At 37.7% G+C, this 15,987-nt stretch overlaps 1 protein-coding gene, 2 long non-coding RNA genes and 1 pseudogene across 8 annotated transcripts; all 4 read left to right on the top strand.

Annotated features, from left to right (window-relative positions):
- The first annotated feature begins 108 nt into the window (after nucleotides 1-108).
- Nucleotides 109-1,659, top strand: LOC145312287 (uncharacterized). Of its 3 annotated transcripts, XR_013876982.1 has the most exons (6): nucleotides 109-390; nucleotides 478-563; nucleotides 650-707; nucleotides 791-851; nucleotides 988-1,051; nucleotides 1,205-1,659. It is a non-coding gene; the product is annotated as an uncharacterized LOC145312287 (long non-coding RNA). The 3 variants fall into 3 exon arrangements; XR_013876981.1 differs by having other exon boundaries at nucleotides 109-563; XR_013876980.1 differs by having other exon boundaries at nucleotides 109-707.
- Nucleotides 1,660-6,881: 5,222 nt separating this feature from the next.
- On the top strand, nucleotides 6,882-8,699 carry LOC145312660 (uncharacterized). Its single transcript, XM_080151921.1, has one exon. The coding sequence runs from the start codon at nucleotides 6,882-6,884 to the stop codon at nucleotides 8,697-8,699; it is 1,818 nt and encodes a 605-aa protein (XP_080008047.1).
- A 1,083-nt stretch (nucleotides 8,700-9,782) lies between these two features.
- Nucleotides 9,783-11,058, top strand: LOC145312288 (uncharacterized). 3 transcript variants are annotated; one of them, XR_013876985.1, is made up of 6 exons: nucleotides 9,783-10,079; nucleotides 10,167-10,252; nucleotides 10,339-10,396; nucleotides 10,480-10,540; nucleotides 10,677-10,740; nucleotides 10,894-11,058. It is a non-coding gene; the product is annotated as an uncharacterized LOC145312288 (long non-coding RNA). The 3 variants fall into 3 exon arrangements; XR_013876984.1 differs by having other exon boundaries at nucleotides 9,783-10,252; XR_013876983.1 differs by having other exon boundaries at nucleotides 9,783-10,396.
- Nucleotides 11,059-11,229: 171 nt separating this feature from the next.
- On the top strand, nucleotides 11,230-14,619 carry LOC145312659 (uncharacterized; annotated as a pseudogene). The gene is made up of 3 exons (XR_013877073.1): nucleotides 11,230-11,323; nucleotides 11,666-12,670; nucleotides 13,675-14,619. The product of XR_013877073.1 is annotated as an uncharacterized LOC145312659 (transcript).
- The last annotated feature ends 1,368 nt before the right edge of the window (nucleotides 14,620-15,987 follow it).

The following is a 15,987-nucleotide window of genomic DNA, read 5'->3' as shown; positions in this document are numbered from 1 at the left end:
TACTTTTTCAACTTTTTTGTTCGATTTAGGGAAAATAGACCTACCAAGAATTACTCATGCAGAATTTTAGATCGAAATTCGAATTCTAAGTGCCATTTATACATGGATTTGTGCTGGCTAAGCCACAAACCTAAAAATTCAATGTTAAGGAAAGAAAACGAGTACCCCTCCTGGTCAACTATTCATCTGTACCTGTAATCCTGCCTGTACCATGAAGATGTTATAGTAAAATTATTTTATATATTTTCTTTCTTTCTGTTTAAATTACAAAAAATATTAAGCAAAATTTTAAAACTTATCAAACCATTTCAGAAAGATAATTCAATTTTTAACTCCGTGTAGCCACCTCATGTTCCATAGCTGGCTCAAGACCAAGGAGGAAAATGAAAAGTAAGCTTTCTTATAAAAAAATGTAATACAAAAATTCCTTAATTTTTAATTCAATTGATCAATTATCAAATTTTGTTATTAATTTAGAATGTGACTGCCATATGAAAGATTGTGTAGCTGCATTAAATTAATCTATCTTATTGCAAGAAGTGCTTGGTTGCATAAGAATCAAGGTAACTACCTATAGTACCTACCTAAAAGAACATTTATAAACTTTTTAATAATTTGTTACTGTGTCCTTAAAGAAATCAATATTTAGACTACAAGCTGTGTACCTGAAAAGCTGGTCAAATAATTGTTAACTGTGTACCTATTAGGTAATAATCAAACAAAAATGTATTTTTTTTATCATTAATTTTATATCATTAAAATCTTAGCCTAAACATATTATTCAATTTAGATGTTTGTTGTGCTGTACCTGATATTTTATGTTGGCATAGCAGCCTTCTTACCCTTCTCTGGTAAATATTTAATAAAGAAAAATTCAAATTCTAATACCCAGAGATAGTTAAATTTTAATAAAAAAGAAAAGAAAAAATATTTAATTTTTAAAAAAAAATTCTTTTTTTTATAACTGCATGCTCTTTTCCTTTTTAGTCATTACGAGCGCAGTGTGTTTGAGTAAAATTACCAACCCAGGCAACTTAATATACCCCCAGAGGTAAATTTATTATTGTATATGTATTTTATGTTTTAAGCTCCAAGTTTATTCCATAGTGTAATACTTTACAAACTTATTTTATCATCTATTCTTTTAAAATTTTATATTTTAATTTTTATATCATCCTTTTACAAAACATAAATTCTTTTTTAGTTTTGTGAAAGCATAGCTGAGATGTTCTTCTTCTATTTCAAAGTTAAAATGCTGTCCACAGACTACGTTAACCATGCCTGTTCCTTGTCCATCGGAGCTGCCTGCTGAAGCAGGGCGGATGCAACCCTCCTACAAATTCCCAGGTTGCACATTCACAAAACTAAGGACTGCGGATCTACAAAACTGAAGACTGACGTCTTGAATTCAACAACGTCAAAAAATTGGATCCTACGTCCCTAGATAAACAACTGGACGAGAAGCATCAGGCCAAACGCTGCCAGTAAGGGTTTGGTAAGCCCTAGCCGCAGAAAATCCGTGAGGATCTCTGCCGCAGGATTCAGCTTCGCGGCTGTTTCCAACTCAAACATAAACTTTCACTGCATTAAAATATATTATTATATTGCTCGTATTATTATTGACAGAGAAGGACAGACTAGCCTCGGCGGGAGGCAAGACAGACTCAGGCCATAAAAGCGCCGCCCGCGGATACGTTAGCCCCACCCAACAGAGGTGGTGCCACTTGTTATTCGGCAGTGCTAATGTCATGCCAATAAACTTAAGAAGGCTGTCGTAAGACCAACGCAATTAATATCCCGCCACTGGTGCTTGTTTACTGGCCCAGTATTGAGTAGGCCCGATTATTCAGCCAATGAAAATTACGCAGAAAGAAGTAGAGGCTTTAGGTCCGCCTGTCACACTTCCACCTCGCCGCCGTCCAGCGCCGCCTTATACAATACCTCGAACCAACAGAGTTGTGCACAGCCCGCCTGGAATTACTGGCGGCAGTCGTATCCCTTGTACCCCCCCTACACAAAGGTGGTCAACGGACGTACAGCCACCTTCAGGGCCCAGGTCTGGCTTCACAGGTATAAGGGGTAGCTTCGAACACAGCACAACATCTCCCGGCAGACGTGTAAGCTTTTCCGGGGAACCGCCGCAGCCGTCACTGTCTCTAGCTGGTATAGAACCAATTCTACCAGCCCAGCAACCAATAACAAGCAGTGAGACCGGACCAAGCACGCCGTTTTCGCCGTACAGGGACGCAGTTATTGACGAGGCAGGTGCAACACCAATTACTCGCAGCTGCCACCGATTATTAGAAGAGTTGGACTTAGATTACAACCCTAACTCAACTACAGCACAAACCCACACTGTATCTGTTTTCTACCCTGCTGAAACAAACAACGTTGCAGAGATGGCGCAGCGGCTGCAGGATGCTAAGATAAGTGTTGTGGAGATGAAACTAATGGTTGAAGACTTCGAGCCAGCTGTTGGGTCTCCAGGTACACACTCTGTGGAGAGGCTAGAGGCTATTTTAAAACAGCTTGATGATGCTGCTGCCACCCTACGTTCAGCCCGAGCCGTCTTTGATGTGTATGAAGGCAATGATGGTACTGTCCAAGCCCGCAATGATGCTGCCAGGGATACACACAACCGCGTTCGTACTATGATAACTGGATTAACAGCACACCTAGCAACCCGCCGTAATGAGCAAGGTAACGGTGCACAAAACCAGCCACAGAACACAGCTGCCGCAGCTGCCCCCCGCCTTAACAATGCCCAGATAAATGCAAAGAACAGACGGGTTGAAAATGCAGTCACAACACTAATCCCAAGAGCTACTGATTTGGAGTCAGAGTTGTATGCAATCACAGACAGCAACCTGACCTCTGACAGCCAGCTGCCAGATCTGATGAACCGGCTAAAGGAGTCAACAACCCGCAGTTGTGATGTCATCAAGAAATTGGAGATTGCCATCAAGGATGCAACTGACTTGGATAAGGATGATGAAGCTACACAGCTGCACAATGCACAAACAAGTCTGGAAGCTGAACTTGAGGCTGCCAAGGCACAGGTAGAGGATCAGCAGATCATCTTTGGTTTCAAGGCCCTCTGCTCAACTAGTGAACACCGCGCCAAAAGTGTCACAAAGCCCCTGTTTGATGGAACCACTGGTTTAGACATGTTCTCATTTCAGCGTGAATTCAAAGCTTATATTGGCAGTATTCCTGGATTGACAGAGGCTAAGCGGCTGAAAATATTGATTGATCAATGTCTCCAGGGTACACCTCAGACTATATGCTGCCAAGAAACATCTATTGACAGCTGTTGGAAGAAGCTGTTGACCCGATTTGGTTCTGTACCTGACATCTACAACAAGTTCCTAGATGAGCTGGATGATGTTGGACGCCAGCCATGGAAGGAACCATCACAGCAACTGGACTGGCTATACAAAGTACAAGCTGTGCTTCTGAAGATGAAGAAGTTTGCTGCAGAGATGGATCCTAGCTGGGGTGCAGAGGAGGAGCTCTACAGATTGAATCTGCACAGAAAAGTTAGAGACATGTGTGTGAAGGCCAAATCAGATGAATTGCTGAAAAGATACATCTGCAATGCAAACAAGGTTGGTATACAGAACAGTGGCAAATGTTTTGGTATCCTGCTGGACTTCTTAGAGGAGGAGATCAACCTGAAGGCCTTCGAAGTCAGTGAGTACAATGCCACCAACGGCAACAAGAGTAAACGTACCGCCGCAGCACCACCTGACCGCCAACGACGACGCCCGGACAAAGAGAAGGAGAAAGAGGTGATATTAGCAGCTGACAAGAACAAAGGTTATGAAAAAAATACACCTGCACGTACAGACTCAAGGCCCCTCACCAAGCCATTAGAGCAGAAGGGCCCAGGTACAAGACCTGCAACAAGAGAATGTACTCTCTGCTCAGCTAGCCATACTCATCTGTATATGTGCCCCAAATATATCAAGTCCAGGGTCAAGGAAAGGATGAAGGCTGCAACCATGTCCAAGAGCTGTATGAGGTGCCTGCGCATGGATGCAGGGTTTGACAGTGCAGACATGGATGGGTGGTGGTCCCAACATGCAAATGACTGCAGAACAGATCATTTCTGTAACATTGGTAAGTGTGCACGCAGCCGCCACCGAGCACAGCGACACATCCTATGCTGCCCGCTGCACATTGATGAAAACAAGAAGCGGCTTGACAACTTCAGGAAGGCCGTAGGAGAACCACTACCTGACGGGGACCTGCTGTTCAACATGGCAAGTCATGCAGAGAGTCTGTTCAAAGCTGATAGTGACGCACAGCTGCCGCCTGATGTTCACCCTGATGTTGAATCCCCCTCAATTTTTATGTTGCAAGAGTTGGAAGCGGACAGTGGAGCACCCCTGCTCCTGTTCTATGACTCGGGCTGCTCAAGTGCCTGTATCAGCACAAGAGGTGCAAAACATTTGGATGGTGTAGAGGTAAGGCCTGGACCAACTTACCTGAATGTTGCTGGTGGCCAGACCATCAGACTTGACCATGGTGACGTCATGGTATATCTCAAGCTTGCAGAGCCACATGAAGGTAAATACAGAAGAGCTGCCATCACAGGTATGATGATGAATGATGTCACCACCTCCTTTCCTGTATGGGACCTTGATGAACCTTACAGAGAGATTCAAAACAGCTACCATGGTAAGGCTGAGCTGCCTACTGTCCCTAGAAGTGTTGGCGGCGGCCAGGTAGATATTCTGCTAGGATCCAAGTATACATGGTTGTTCCCAAAGCTTGTGTTTACACTGCCAAGTGGTTTAAGTCTCTACAAGAGTATGTTTGCAAGTAAACATGGTCATAGAGGTGTACTTGGAGGTCCCCATGAAGCATGGCAACATGCTGGTGCTGCTATCCAACAGCTGGGTGCCTTTGCTTACCTGTGTAATGAAGTTAAAATGTATCAGGCTTTTACGGATACAAGGATGCTGGATGGATGGATGATTGAGAAAGGCCCAGTGGAAGATGACAGACAGGATGACTGTCCCTTTGATGATATGAAGGGAGACGCTTATCAAGCTAAGGTAGTTGAGCGCAGATACTTTGACCTGGAAAATGTTGGATCTGAAGCCCCTTACAGATGTGTTAAGTGCCGTGGCTGCCCTATATGTAAAAAAGGCGCTACTCTTGAGCACCAGAGTCTGAAGGAAGAGCGGGAGGACCAAATAATACAGCAGTCAGTGAGATTCCTACCAGAGCAACAGCGTGTTGAAGCAGACCTACCCTTTGTCATTGACCCTGAAGAAAATTTAGGCCAGAACCGTCACATTGCCATGGCAATCCTACAGAGCCAGATGAGAAAGCTACGTCAACAGCCAGAGCAAAAACAGGAGGTATTAAAGAGTCACAATAAACTAGCTGACAATGGGTACAGCTGCCGGATAGACGAGCTACCTGATGATATCAAGAAGGAGGTTGAGTCAAGTGAAACCTACTACTACCTGCCATGGAGGACAGTAACCAAGGAAGGGTCGTTGAGCACACCTACCAGATGCGTCTTTGATGCCAGCAGCGGCACACGCACAGGCAAGTCGCTGAACGATACACTTGCTAAAGGCAGCAATCGTCTTGAAAAGCTGCTCCACCTGCTTATAAATTTCCGTGCAGGACCACATGCCTTTGCCACAGATATCAAGATGGCATACAACAATGTAGCATTGACGCCTAAATGTTACAAATGGCACCGCTACCTATGGTATCCTGACTGCAATCCTGACCTGGAGGTTGAAGAAAGAGTCATGAAGACGTTGATCTATGGTGTAGTGAGCAGTGGTAATCAGACAACAGAAGCAATACAGCAGGTAGCCGAATATTGTGAAGCAAAGTTTCCTGAACACAAGGCTGGCACTGATGTCCTGAAGGAGCACACCTATGTTGATGATTCCTCTGAGTCATCTGATTCTGTTGAAGAAAGGGCTGTACAGGTTGGAGGTCTTAATTTTGCACTAAGCCTGGCAAAAATGCAAGTCAAGTCATATGTCCTGTCAGGTGAGAAGCCAGATGAGTCTGTTTCAGCAGATGGCAAGTCAGTAGGTATGCTAGGCTACAGATGGTTACCTGAGGAAGATGCCTTAACCTTGGAACCAAAACCGTTGTACTTTGGCAAGACCCGCCGGGGCAAGCGGCCAGAACCAGTGGAAGGTGATGTACGAGCTGCACTGGAGAGGAATTTCACCAAAAGAACACTCTTAAGCAAGATGGCTGCCAATTATGACCCGATTGGACTTGCAACACCAATCACAGCTCAATTCAAGCGTGACTATAGTGTGATTACTGGACTTGGAACTGATTGGGATGATGGATTGCCTGCAAGCTACTTAGATACCTGGGTAAGCCATCTGAACACAATGCAACAGCTGCCAGAAGTCAAATTTCCACGAGCAGCTGCTAATTCAGGCAAGGTTGATCTTCTTGTGTCCACTGATGCTAGCAAGGATCTTGCTGTTGCCTGTGCACATGCACGCTATACCGCCTCTGATGGATCCATTCAGGTCAGGTTAGTTGCAGCAAAATCCAAAATAGTGACTGGACTGACCATACCAAGGGCAGAGCTGCGAGCAGCCGTGCTTGGCGCCACGCTGAGCCGTTCAGTCATCAACAATTTTAAAAACAAGATTGAGAATGTGTATTTCTTCTCTGACAGCACCATTGTCCTGTTCTGGTTGAACAGTGACACCAGACCAATGAGCATTGGTGTAAGAAACAATGTGGTGGAAGTGTTAAGGTTCTCGGACAAAGCTCAGTGGAGACATGTGGAGTCCGCCAACAATTTAGCAGATACTGGAACCTGACCGGGCACAACTACCTCAGACATTGATGAGAACTCCAGCTGGCAAAATGGGATGCCATGGATGCGGCTCCCTAAATCAGACTGGCCGGCAAGAAGTGTGGAAGAGATCAAGTTATCTGGAGAGGAAGCAGCTGCAGCAAAAGCTGAGATCAAGACAGCTATGACAGCACTTGCTTTGGAAGACACCATTGCAACCAGGTACAAGTTCTCTAAGTACATCCTTGATCCGGTAAAGTATGGCTGGCGCAAATCAGTCAGATACCTGGCAATACTTCGTAGATTTGTTGTCTGGTTGGCCGCCAGAAATAGTAACAAGTTGATCTCAAACTATCTACCTGGTGTAACTGTGATCACAGATGGTCTGACAACAGATGAAATTTCAGCGGCTGAAAATTATTATTTCCGTCTGGGTACAGCCGAAGCAAAACAGTTTTGTAAGCCCAAGGACCTTGAGGGAGCACAAGAAATTGACAAGATCCTGCACTATACAGGCAGATTAGTTGACAGTGATGACATCCATGATCCAGGTAAAATCTTTGCTGATCTGAGCCCTGTATCCTTCTGTAAACCGATTCTGGACCGTTATTCGCCAATATCATATGCAATCATGACATATGTACATCAAGAAAAGGTACACCACCGAAATGTCAACCAGACCTTGTTGTACAGCAGAACCATGGCCTACATTGTGAAGGGGAGAGACTTGGCGAAGGAGGTGCGTGAGAAGTGCATGACCTGTAGGAGAAGAGTTGCAAAAAAGGTTCAGGTAGAAATGGGAAAAATACATGAAAGCCGGACGACTGTGGCGCCGCCATTTTACAACTGCCAAATTGACATTTGTGGCCCCTTTGACGCCCATTGCGAACACAATCACCGTGCAAAGGTCAAAGTTTGGTGCTTAGTAATTAAGGATCCAGCTACAGCTGCAGTTGCTGCACACGTCATGACAATGTACAACACAGATGCGTTCCTGACAGCTTTTATGAGATTCTGCTATCTACACTGTGTCCCAAACAAGGTCTATATTGATGCTGGCAGCCAGCTGAAGCGCGGCTGCAAGGAAATGGAGATTAGTGTTGGCGATATCACACGAACTCTTGACAGCAAATATCAGGTTGGTGTTGAACATGATGTTGCCCCCACTGGGGCACATCATTATCAAGGATGTGTTGAGCGGAGTATTGGAGAGATCAAGCGCCTGTTTCATATCACCTTCGATGGATTAAAACTGGATATCCTAAACTATGAATCTGCATTTGCTTATGTTTGCAGCGAGTTAAACAACATGCCACTGTGTCTAGCCGGACGGGCGGAGTCATTAGACAGCATTGATCTGATCACACCTGCGCGGCTGATGCACGGTCGAGCTAGCAACCGCATTCTGATGACACCCTGCACCATCTCCAAGCCGACCCGGATGTTGAAGCAGTTGGAAGCAGTCTACAATGGTTGGTGGAAGGTATGGTATAATCAGCGGTTGACCGACTACATACCAAGAGGCCGGAATCATGGGACAACTGTCAGACAGCCAATCATAGGAGACGTCATTATTTTCACCAAGGTTGAAGGAGAAAGGTTTGCAAATAACAGAGCATTCAAGCTTGGTATCATCACTGAAGTGTTTCCTTCCAAGGATGGTCATGTCAGAGCAGTTGAAGTTTCATACAGAAATTCATCAGAAGCTGTCACAAGAACAACCAGGAGAGCCGTGAAGCATATAGCTGTTATCCTCCCGGAGGACGAGTTAATGCTGACAGAGATCCTGGAGAAAGCTGCAGCCAGAGCCGATGCGATGTTCATCTACAACCAGCCGACCCTACCCATCAACATCGAGTACATAGAAGTGGTGGACACGTGCGGAAGCCAGTGACAAATGTCACAAATCACCCGCACACACACACAGGTTTTATTAGTAAAAACATTATTTGCATAAATAAACATTATATATTTGTGTTCATTACTAAAACCTATCTGAAAAATATCTTTCTTATCCAAACTATCTGAAAAATATCTATCTTTCCCAAAGTTTTATAATACGGAAAAAAACTCTACAAAGTTCGTTAAAATGAAAAAAATAATCTTGTGAAAAATATTACCAAAGCAAATTGAAAAATATTTTATCAAGTATAATTAAAGTCCCTGTGAAAAGTTTGAACAACAATAAGGCTTTCAAAAATCGCGTTTTTTGTCTTTCATAATTCCTTATTGACATAAAAGAAATTTTTGTGAAAAGAAAAATAAACAATAGGGCGACGTTTTTTTTATTATTCAAATAATTTGGAAAATACCAAGTTTGCATACAAATCCGCTAAAAACAATACAAATATCAATTTTAAAAATAAAGTGATAAATACAAATGGAAAAAAAATCCGCCGGATCTAAGTATGCTTTCTAAAAAAGTGAAAAAAAGTCGTTCTCGTTCTAATAACAACAAATTAAATAGCCGAACGCTATTGGTGATAAAAATAGCGAAATAAAACCATAAAATTATTATTTTTTCCATAATAATCCCGGAAAATAATTAAATTCCCGTAAAATAATTATACGTGAATGTCGTCGTTGATCGTAGACGCGCGAATGCCGCGTTCAATTATGCAGTATGTAAACAAATATTTTAGTTGCAACTATACAGTGAAACATTAAACAGTTAATTACTTGAAATATGTTTAAATGCTTTTTATCAAATTTTATAGTATATTGCCTCGAATTAAAGTGAATATTAATCGTTTGTTTTGTTTTTATAAGCTTTTACCAAATACTTAAAGATTTTATTATAGTTTTTATCATTTTATGCCATAGTTATTTTATGAGCCGATAAATGTTTTAAAATAAACTTGTTATAAATAAAATTAAAATTGTATTATGGTCGAATTTGGATGATGGCCGTAATCTGTCACATCTAGACATTGCCCATACTAGTCTTGGAGCTTTCGATGGAGGAGTGACGTTTTCATTTTTCTGCCCGGGAGTGTGCTGGCTAAGCCACAAACCTAAAAATTCAATGTTAAGGAAAGAAAACGAGTACCCCTCCTGGTCAACTATTCATCTGTACCTGTAATCCTGCCTGTACCATGAAGATGTTATAGTAAAATTATTTTATATATTTTCTTTCTTTCTGTTTAAATTACAAAAAATATTAAGCAAAATTTTAAAACTTATCAAACCATTTCAGAAAGATAATTCAATTTTTAACTCCGTGTAGCCACCTCATGTTCCATAGCTGGCTCAAGACCAAGGAGGAAAATGAAAAGTAAGCTTTCTTATAAAAAAATGTAATACAAAAATTCCTTAATTTTTAATTCAATTGATCAATTATCAAATTTTGTTATTAATTTAGAATGTGACTGCCATATGAAAGATTGTGTAGCTGCATTAAATTAATCTATCTTATTGCAAGAAGTGCTTGGTTGCATAAGAATCAAGGTAACTACCTATAGTACCTACCTAAAAGAACATTTATAAACTTTTTAATAATTTGTTACTGTGTCCTTAAAGAAATCAATATTTAGACTACAAGCTGTGTACCTGAAAAGCTGGTCAAATAATTGTTAACTGTGTACCTATTAGGTAATAATCAAACAAAAATGTATTTTTTTTATCATTAATTTTATATCATTAAAATCTTAGCCTAAACATATTATTCAATTTAGATGTTTGTTGTGCTGTACCTGATATTTTATGTTGGCATAGCAGCCTTCTTACCCTTCTCTGGTAAATATTTAATAAAGAAAAATTCAAATTCTAATACCCAGAGATAGTTAAATTTTAATAAAAAAGAAAAGAAAAAATATTTAATTTTTAAAAAAAAATTCTTTTTTTTATAACTGCATGCTCTTTTCCTTTTTAGTCATTACGAGCGCAGTGTGTTTGAGTAAAATTACCAACCCAGGCAACTTAATATACCCCCAGAGGTAAATTTATTATTGTATATGTATTTTATGTTTTAAGCTCCAAGTTTATTCCATAGTGTAATACTTTACAAACTTATTTTATCATCTATTCTTTTAAAATTTTATATTTTAATTTTTATATCATCCTTTTACAAAACATAAATTCTTTTTTAGTTTTGTGAAAGCATAGCTGAGATGTTCTTCTTCTATTTCAAAGTTAAAATGCTGTCCACAGACTACGTTAACCATGCCTGTTCCTTGTCCATCGGAGCTGCCTGCTGAAGCAGGGCGGATGCAACCCTCCTACAAATTCCCAGGTTGCACAGGATTACGAGATGGTTGCATTAAACCCCCCCCCCCTTTTTAAAATATTAATTACATTTTAACTAAATCATTTAGATACTGTTTCTGTTTATACATTTTTTCTGTCCTTCTCTTGAATGCAAAAATGTGTATACCTTCTTTAATTTAATGAGATCTACTTATTAAATGTTAATTTTGTCTATTTTCAGACAAAAAAATAAAATGAATTAATATAATATTTAAAACTGAAGTCAACATAAGGAGAAACAAACCACTCATAGTCTCAGTTCAGAAAATTAAAGTAAGTTAGTTTTCAAGTGAAAGGATAATTTTGTCCATAACATTAAATAAAACATCGCAGCATATTTAGAATACTTTTACTTACATAGTGACAGACCCTACATATAGAGGAGATATACTAAATAAGAAGATAGTTTTCATAGAGTACATCTGAAATACTTTTACATACATAGTGACGGACACACCCTACCTAGTGATACTTTACCTTTATAGTGACAGACGTACGGATACATCTTAATTATAGAGAAATATAATAATGAGAGAAATGAAAATAATAAAATGAGGCTTTAAATTATTATTTTCAGTTCTACACAAGTATTACATTAAATATTATTTATTCCAGGTGCAAGAACAATTATCATCATGAACAAGTGTCATATCTGCTCCAAGGAATTCTCTGTAAAGAGCCATTTGACAAGACATGTGAGAATGCATACAGGTGAGAAGCCATACTCTTGTGATACATGTGAAAAGTCTTTTTATACAAATCGTGAGTTAACTGTCCATGAGAGGATCCACACTGGAGAGAAACCATACTCTTGTGATACATGTAAAAAGGCTTTTTCACAACAAAGTGTTTTAACTGCACATAAGAGGATCCATACAGGAGAGAAACCATATTCTTGTGATACGTGTAAAAAAGCTTTCCGTACAAAAAAAGAGGAGTCATACAGGAGAGAAACCATACTCATGTGATACATGTGATAAAGCTTTCTCAAACAAAAATACGTTAGTTTATCATAAGAGAATTCATACAGGTGAAAAGCCATTCAAATGTGATACATGTGAAATGGCGTTTCTAAACAATAGTGGATTAACAAACCACAGAAGAATCCATACAGGTGAGAGGCCATACTCTTGTGATACATGTGAAAAGACTTTCTCACAACAAAGTTATTTAACTAAGCATAAAAGGATCCATACGGGAGAGAAGCAATACTCCTGTGATATATGTGAAAACGCCTTCTCACGACAAAGTTTATTAACCGAACATAAGAGGATCCATACAGGAGAGAAGCCATACTCTTGTCATATGTGCCAAAAAAATTATAAATCAAATTCAGAATTTTCAAAACATAATAAATCAGCTAAACATCTCAAAAAATTAGAATCCACTAAGAATACAGTTCCACCATCTGCTTCTACCAGTTTTGTTGATTGTGGTGAAGCTTATGTTAAAGTAGAGATAAAAGAAGAAGAAACTGTTGATGAGAATCCTCTGTCTATCAACATGGAGGCTGAGAATGTGGAAGAAACTATAAAACAGGAAATAGAAGAAATAGGAATTCGTGATTCTCTTTCTTGTGAAAAGAGTTATGAGGAGGATATAGTCAACACTAAATGCCTTTATGAAAATCTTTAACCTTAGTAGATTTAATGTAAATCACAAATATTTTTAACTACCTAATGATATTGTGTAAACTGATTTTATTTACTTTTCATTAAATGAGTTTTTGTATTTTATTTTGCACTTGTACAATTTCTGAATAATCAAACTTGTTATCAATGCATGTTATTTTACTATCTTGATTCTACTCCTATTGAATAAGAAATTATTACATCTTAAATATTTCTCACATTAAATAATGATTTTTCAGACATAGCTAAAAAATGAAATGATTTGAACGACATGTGCGAGTTTTTTTGGTGCCAACATTGTATCTAACAAAAAATCAGGTATTTTGAAGAAAATTATTTTATAGAGAATCCTTACTATTTTATCCTATTACATTTTGATTTGATTGTTATAATTCCATGCAGACCAAGAGGTCCATTAAAGGAATATCATATTGTCTCAGGAATCAAGTGTCTATTAACAAAATTTTTAACTTTTAAAAGCGTCATTTTCACTGGATTCAAGCATAAATAAGATCTCATTGAGCACAAAACCAAGTTCTCCAATTTAAGGAAGCTTTCCATGGGTTCTGCGATAGTTTTAGGCTATTTTGATTTAAACTATTATTACTTTGATTGACACTTAGGGGGATACTACTCGCATTAAATTGTACTTTGGGATATGTAAAGGAAGATATTTCTCAAAATATGACCGACAAACAATGTGGAACAATGTAAATTTCTGTAATGCGAGGCTAGAGAAAACACATGTAAAATCACACTGTCTCTCAGTATTATCCTATTTTTGTGAGAAATTAAACATGCAACAAGTCATTTAGTTCAAGCAGTTACAGAAAACTGTCTTCCTTATTATTTCTAACTTTATCCAAAAACATTCGATCTATTTATAGATTTGAACAGTGTCAAGTGACTAATTTCAGTTTGAAATTAAACTTTACCTAAATGTAGATATTTTTGTCTCCTAAATGATTGTATTCGATTTTGTAATATTTTAAGATTAAATCAACTCTCCTGGCCATGAATACTCATCAGACAGATGGAAAACCATTCAAATGTGAAATTTGTAATATGACATTCTCACAGATAGATAGTTTTTACAGACACAAGACAGTTCATGGTATTAAACCATTCAAATGTGACAAATGTAAAAAGGCATTTTCAGATAATAAAGCCTTAACAAGACACAACAGAATTCATACAGAAGAGAAGTCATACTCTTGTGTTACCTGTGAAAAGGCTTTCTTACAGAAAAGTAATTTAACTGAACATATGAGGATTCATACAGGTGAGAAACCATACTCTTGTGATACGTGTGAAAAGTCTTTCTCACAACATAGTTCATTAACTCGTCATAAGATGATACATTTAGAAGAAAAACCATACTCTTGTGATACGTGTGAAAAAACTTTCTCACAACATAGTTTATTAACTCGTCATAAAAAGATCCATACAGAACGCAAGCCATACTCATGTGATACATGTAAAAAAGCTTTCCTTAAGATTTGTAACCTAACCCGCCGTAAGAGGATATACTCTGGTGAGAAGCCTTACTCTTGTAGTTTATGCAAGAAATTGTATTGTTCCGGTTCAGACTTGTCACAGCACATCAAATCAGTAGGACATTTCAAGAAGTTAGAATCTACAAAGAATGCAATTTCACATTCTGCTTCTACCAGTTTTGTTGATTGTGGTGAAGCTAATATTAAACTAGAAATAAGAGAAGAAGAAACTCTTGATGAGGATCCTCTCTCTATCAACATGGAGGCTGTGAATATTGAAGAAACTCTAAAACGGGAAATAGAAGAAGAAATTGAAAATAAAGATTCTCTTGATATCAAAGAACATAAAATTAAAATATGATGAACAATTGGTTTTCTTATGTGAAATACTAAATTTTGTAAATATTGTATTATATTTAATATAAATGTCATTAGAGGGGGGGGAGTTTTGCCACTTTTGCTTACTCTGTGATTATTAGGCTTGATATTAATGTGAGAATATAAGTTATTTTGGATAAAACTTTACTTTATGTTATATTGTCTAACATTGTTATATATTGTTAAATAACATTATTAGTGTTAGATTATATTTTAGGTTATTTGGGATAAAACTTAATCTTTAGGTTATATTGTCAAACATTAATACCTAGCCTAATAATTACGAGTAAGTGAAAGTGGTAAAACTCCTCCTTCCCCTCCCAACCCTTACTTTATCTTTACAAAATCTGTACATACTATTTTTCTACTTTTTTGGTTATTGAAAAATATTTGGTTAAAAATATTTTTTTATATTTTGCAGATAAAAACTTATCATTTTTTGTACCTTTTCATTTTTTTCAGATAATTGATAACAATGAGTTGAAAGTAGAATTCTTCCAGTCTTCATTTGAATAAATAGCTAAGATAAATCAGGTAAATTCGATTACTTTCATCAATTGTGCCAGAATTGTTTTTCATAATTTCTCCCGTAATCAGATAATTTGGAATCTTTTGAGCTTCTTAAAAAGGGGGAGATAGGTTGTGCTAAAATTCCGTAAAAGTGTGAGTTTTAAGGCTTAAAAACAGTAGTAGATCGGTAAAATTTATGTTAACTTTACTAACTTTTTGTCTTTAGTTCTTTTCAAAAGGAATACACATATTTAGCGAATATTATCGTTCTAATACTGTTATTTAGCCTTAAAACTAACATCTTTACGAAAGTTTAGCACAACCTACCTCCCTCTTCTTAAAAATCTAAGACTAACTCCTGCGGGAAGATAAATCTTAATTTTATTACTAAGTTACTCACTTCATTTTAAGATATTTTTAGCTGACTCAGTATTTCTCTTTTTTATGATGATCTGTCTCTCAATCATTTAATATCTTGGGATAAATATATGGCAAATAAATCGATTTATTTATTTTCAGACCTACATAATGTAAAATAAAATAAAACTTAAGTCATTAGAAACATAATGATAAAGAAAAAACAGTAAATTGAGTTAAGCAAAGTTAGTTTTTATTTATAAAAACAAGTTTGAAAACATCTATAAAAGTAATGCAATTTAATTTCAGATTGGTGGACATACAAACATTAACACCTGTAGAGAGTCAAAACTTAATAAGCAGAATGCAAATTTATACGTCTTAACAAAATTGTGTGTAAATTTCTTAAATAGATGAAAGAGTTTTAAGAATAAACTTACATTTTGATAATAGGAATGCTTTACTTACAACAATCTACCTCGTCGTTCTAGGAATTATTATTAAAAAATCAGATGAATTGTTAAAAATTAACATATTTTAAATTTTTGATGTACGGTAATGATTA

This window comes from Acartia tonsa, chromosome 2 (assembly GCF_053477335.1).
Source record: "Acartia tonsa isolate MP-2025a chromosome 2, ASM5347733v1, whole genome shotgun sequence".
NCBI classification, from domain to species: Eukaryota; Metazoa; Arthropoda; class Copepoda; order Calanoida; family Acartiidae; genus Acartia; species Acartia tonsa.
Note: the sequence above shows the minus strand (reverse complement) of the source record. Positions and strands in the feature narration are given on the sequence as shown.

Coding starts and splice junctions, on each gene's coding strand:
- LOC145312660 (XM_080151921.1), top strand. CDS start 6,882: ATGCCATGGATGCGGCTCCCTAAATCAGACTGGCCGGCAAGAAGTGTG.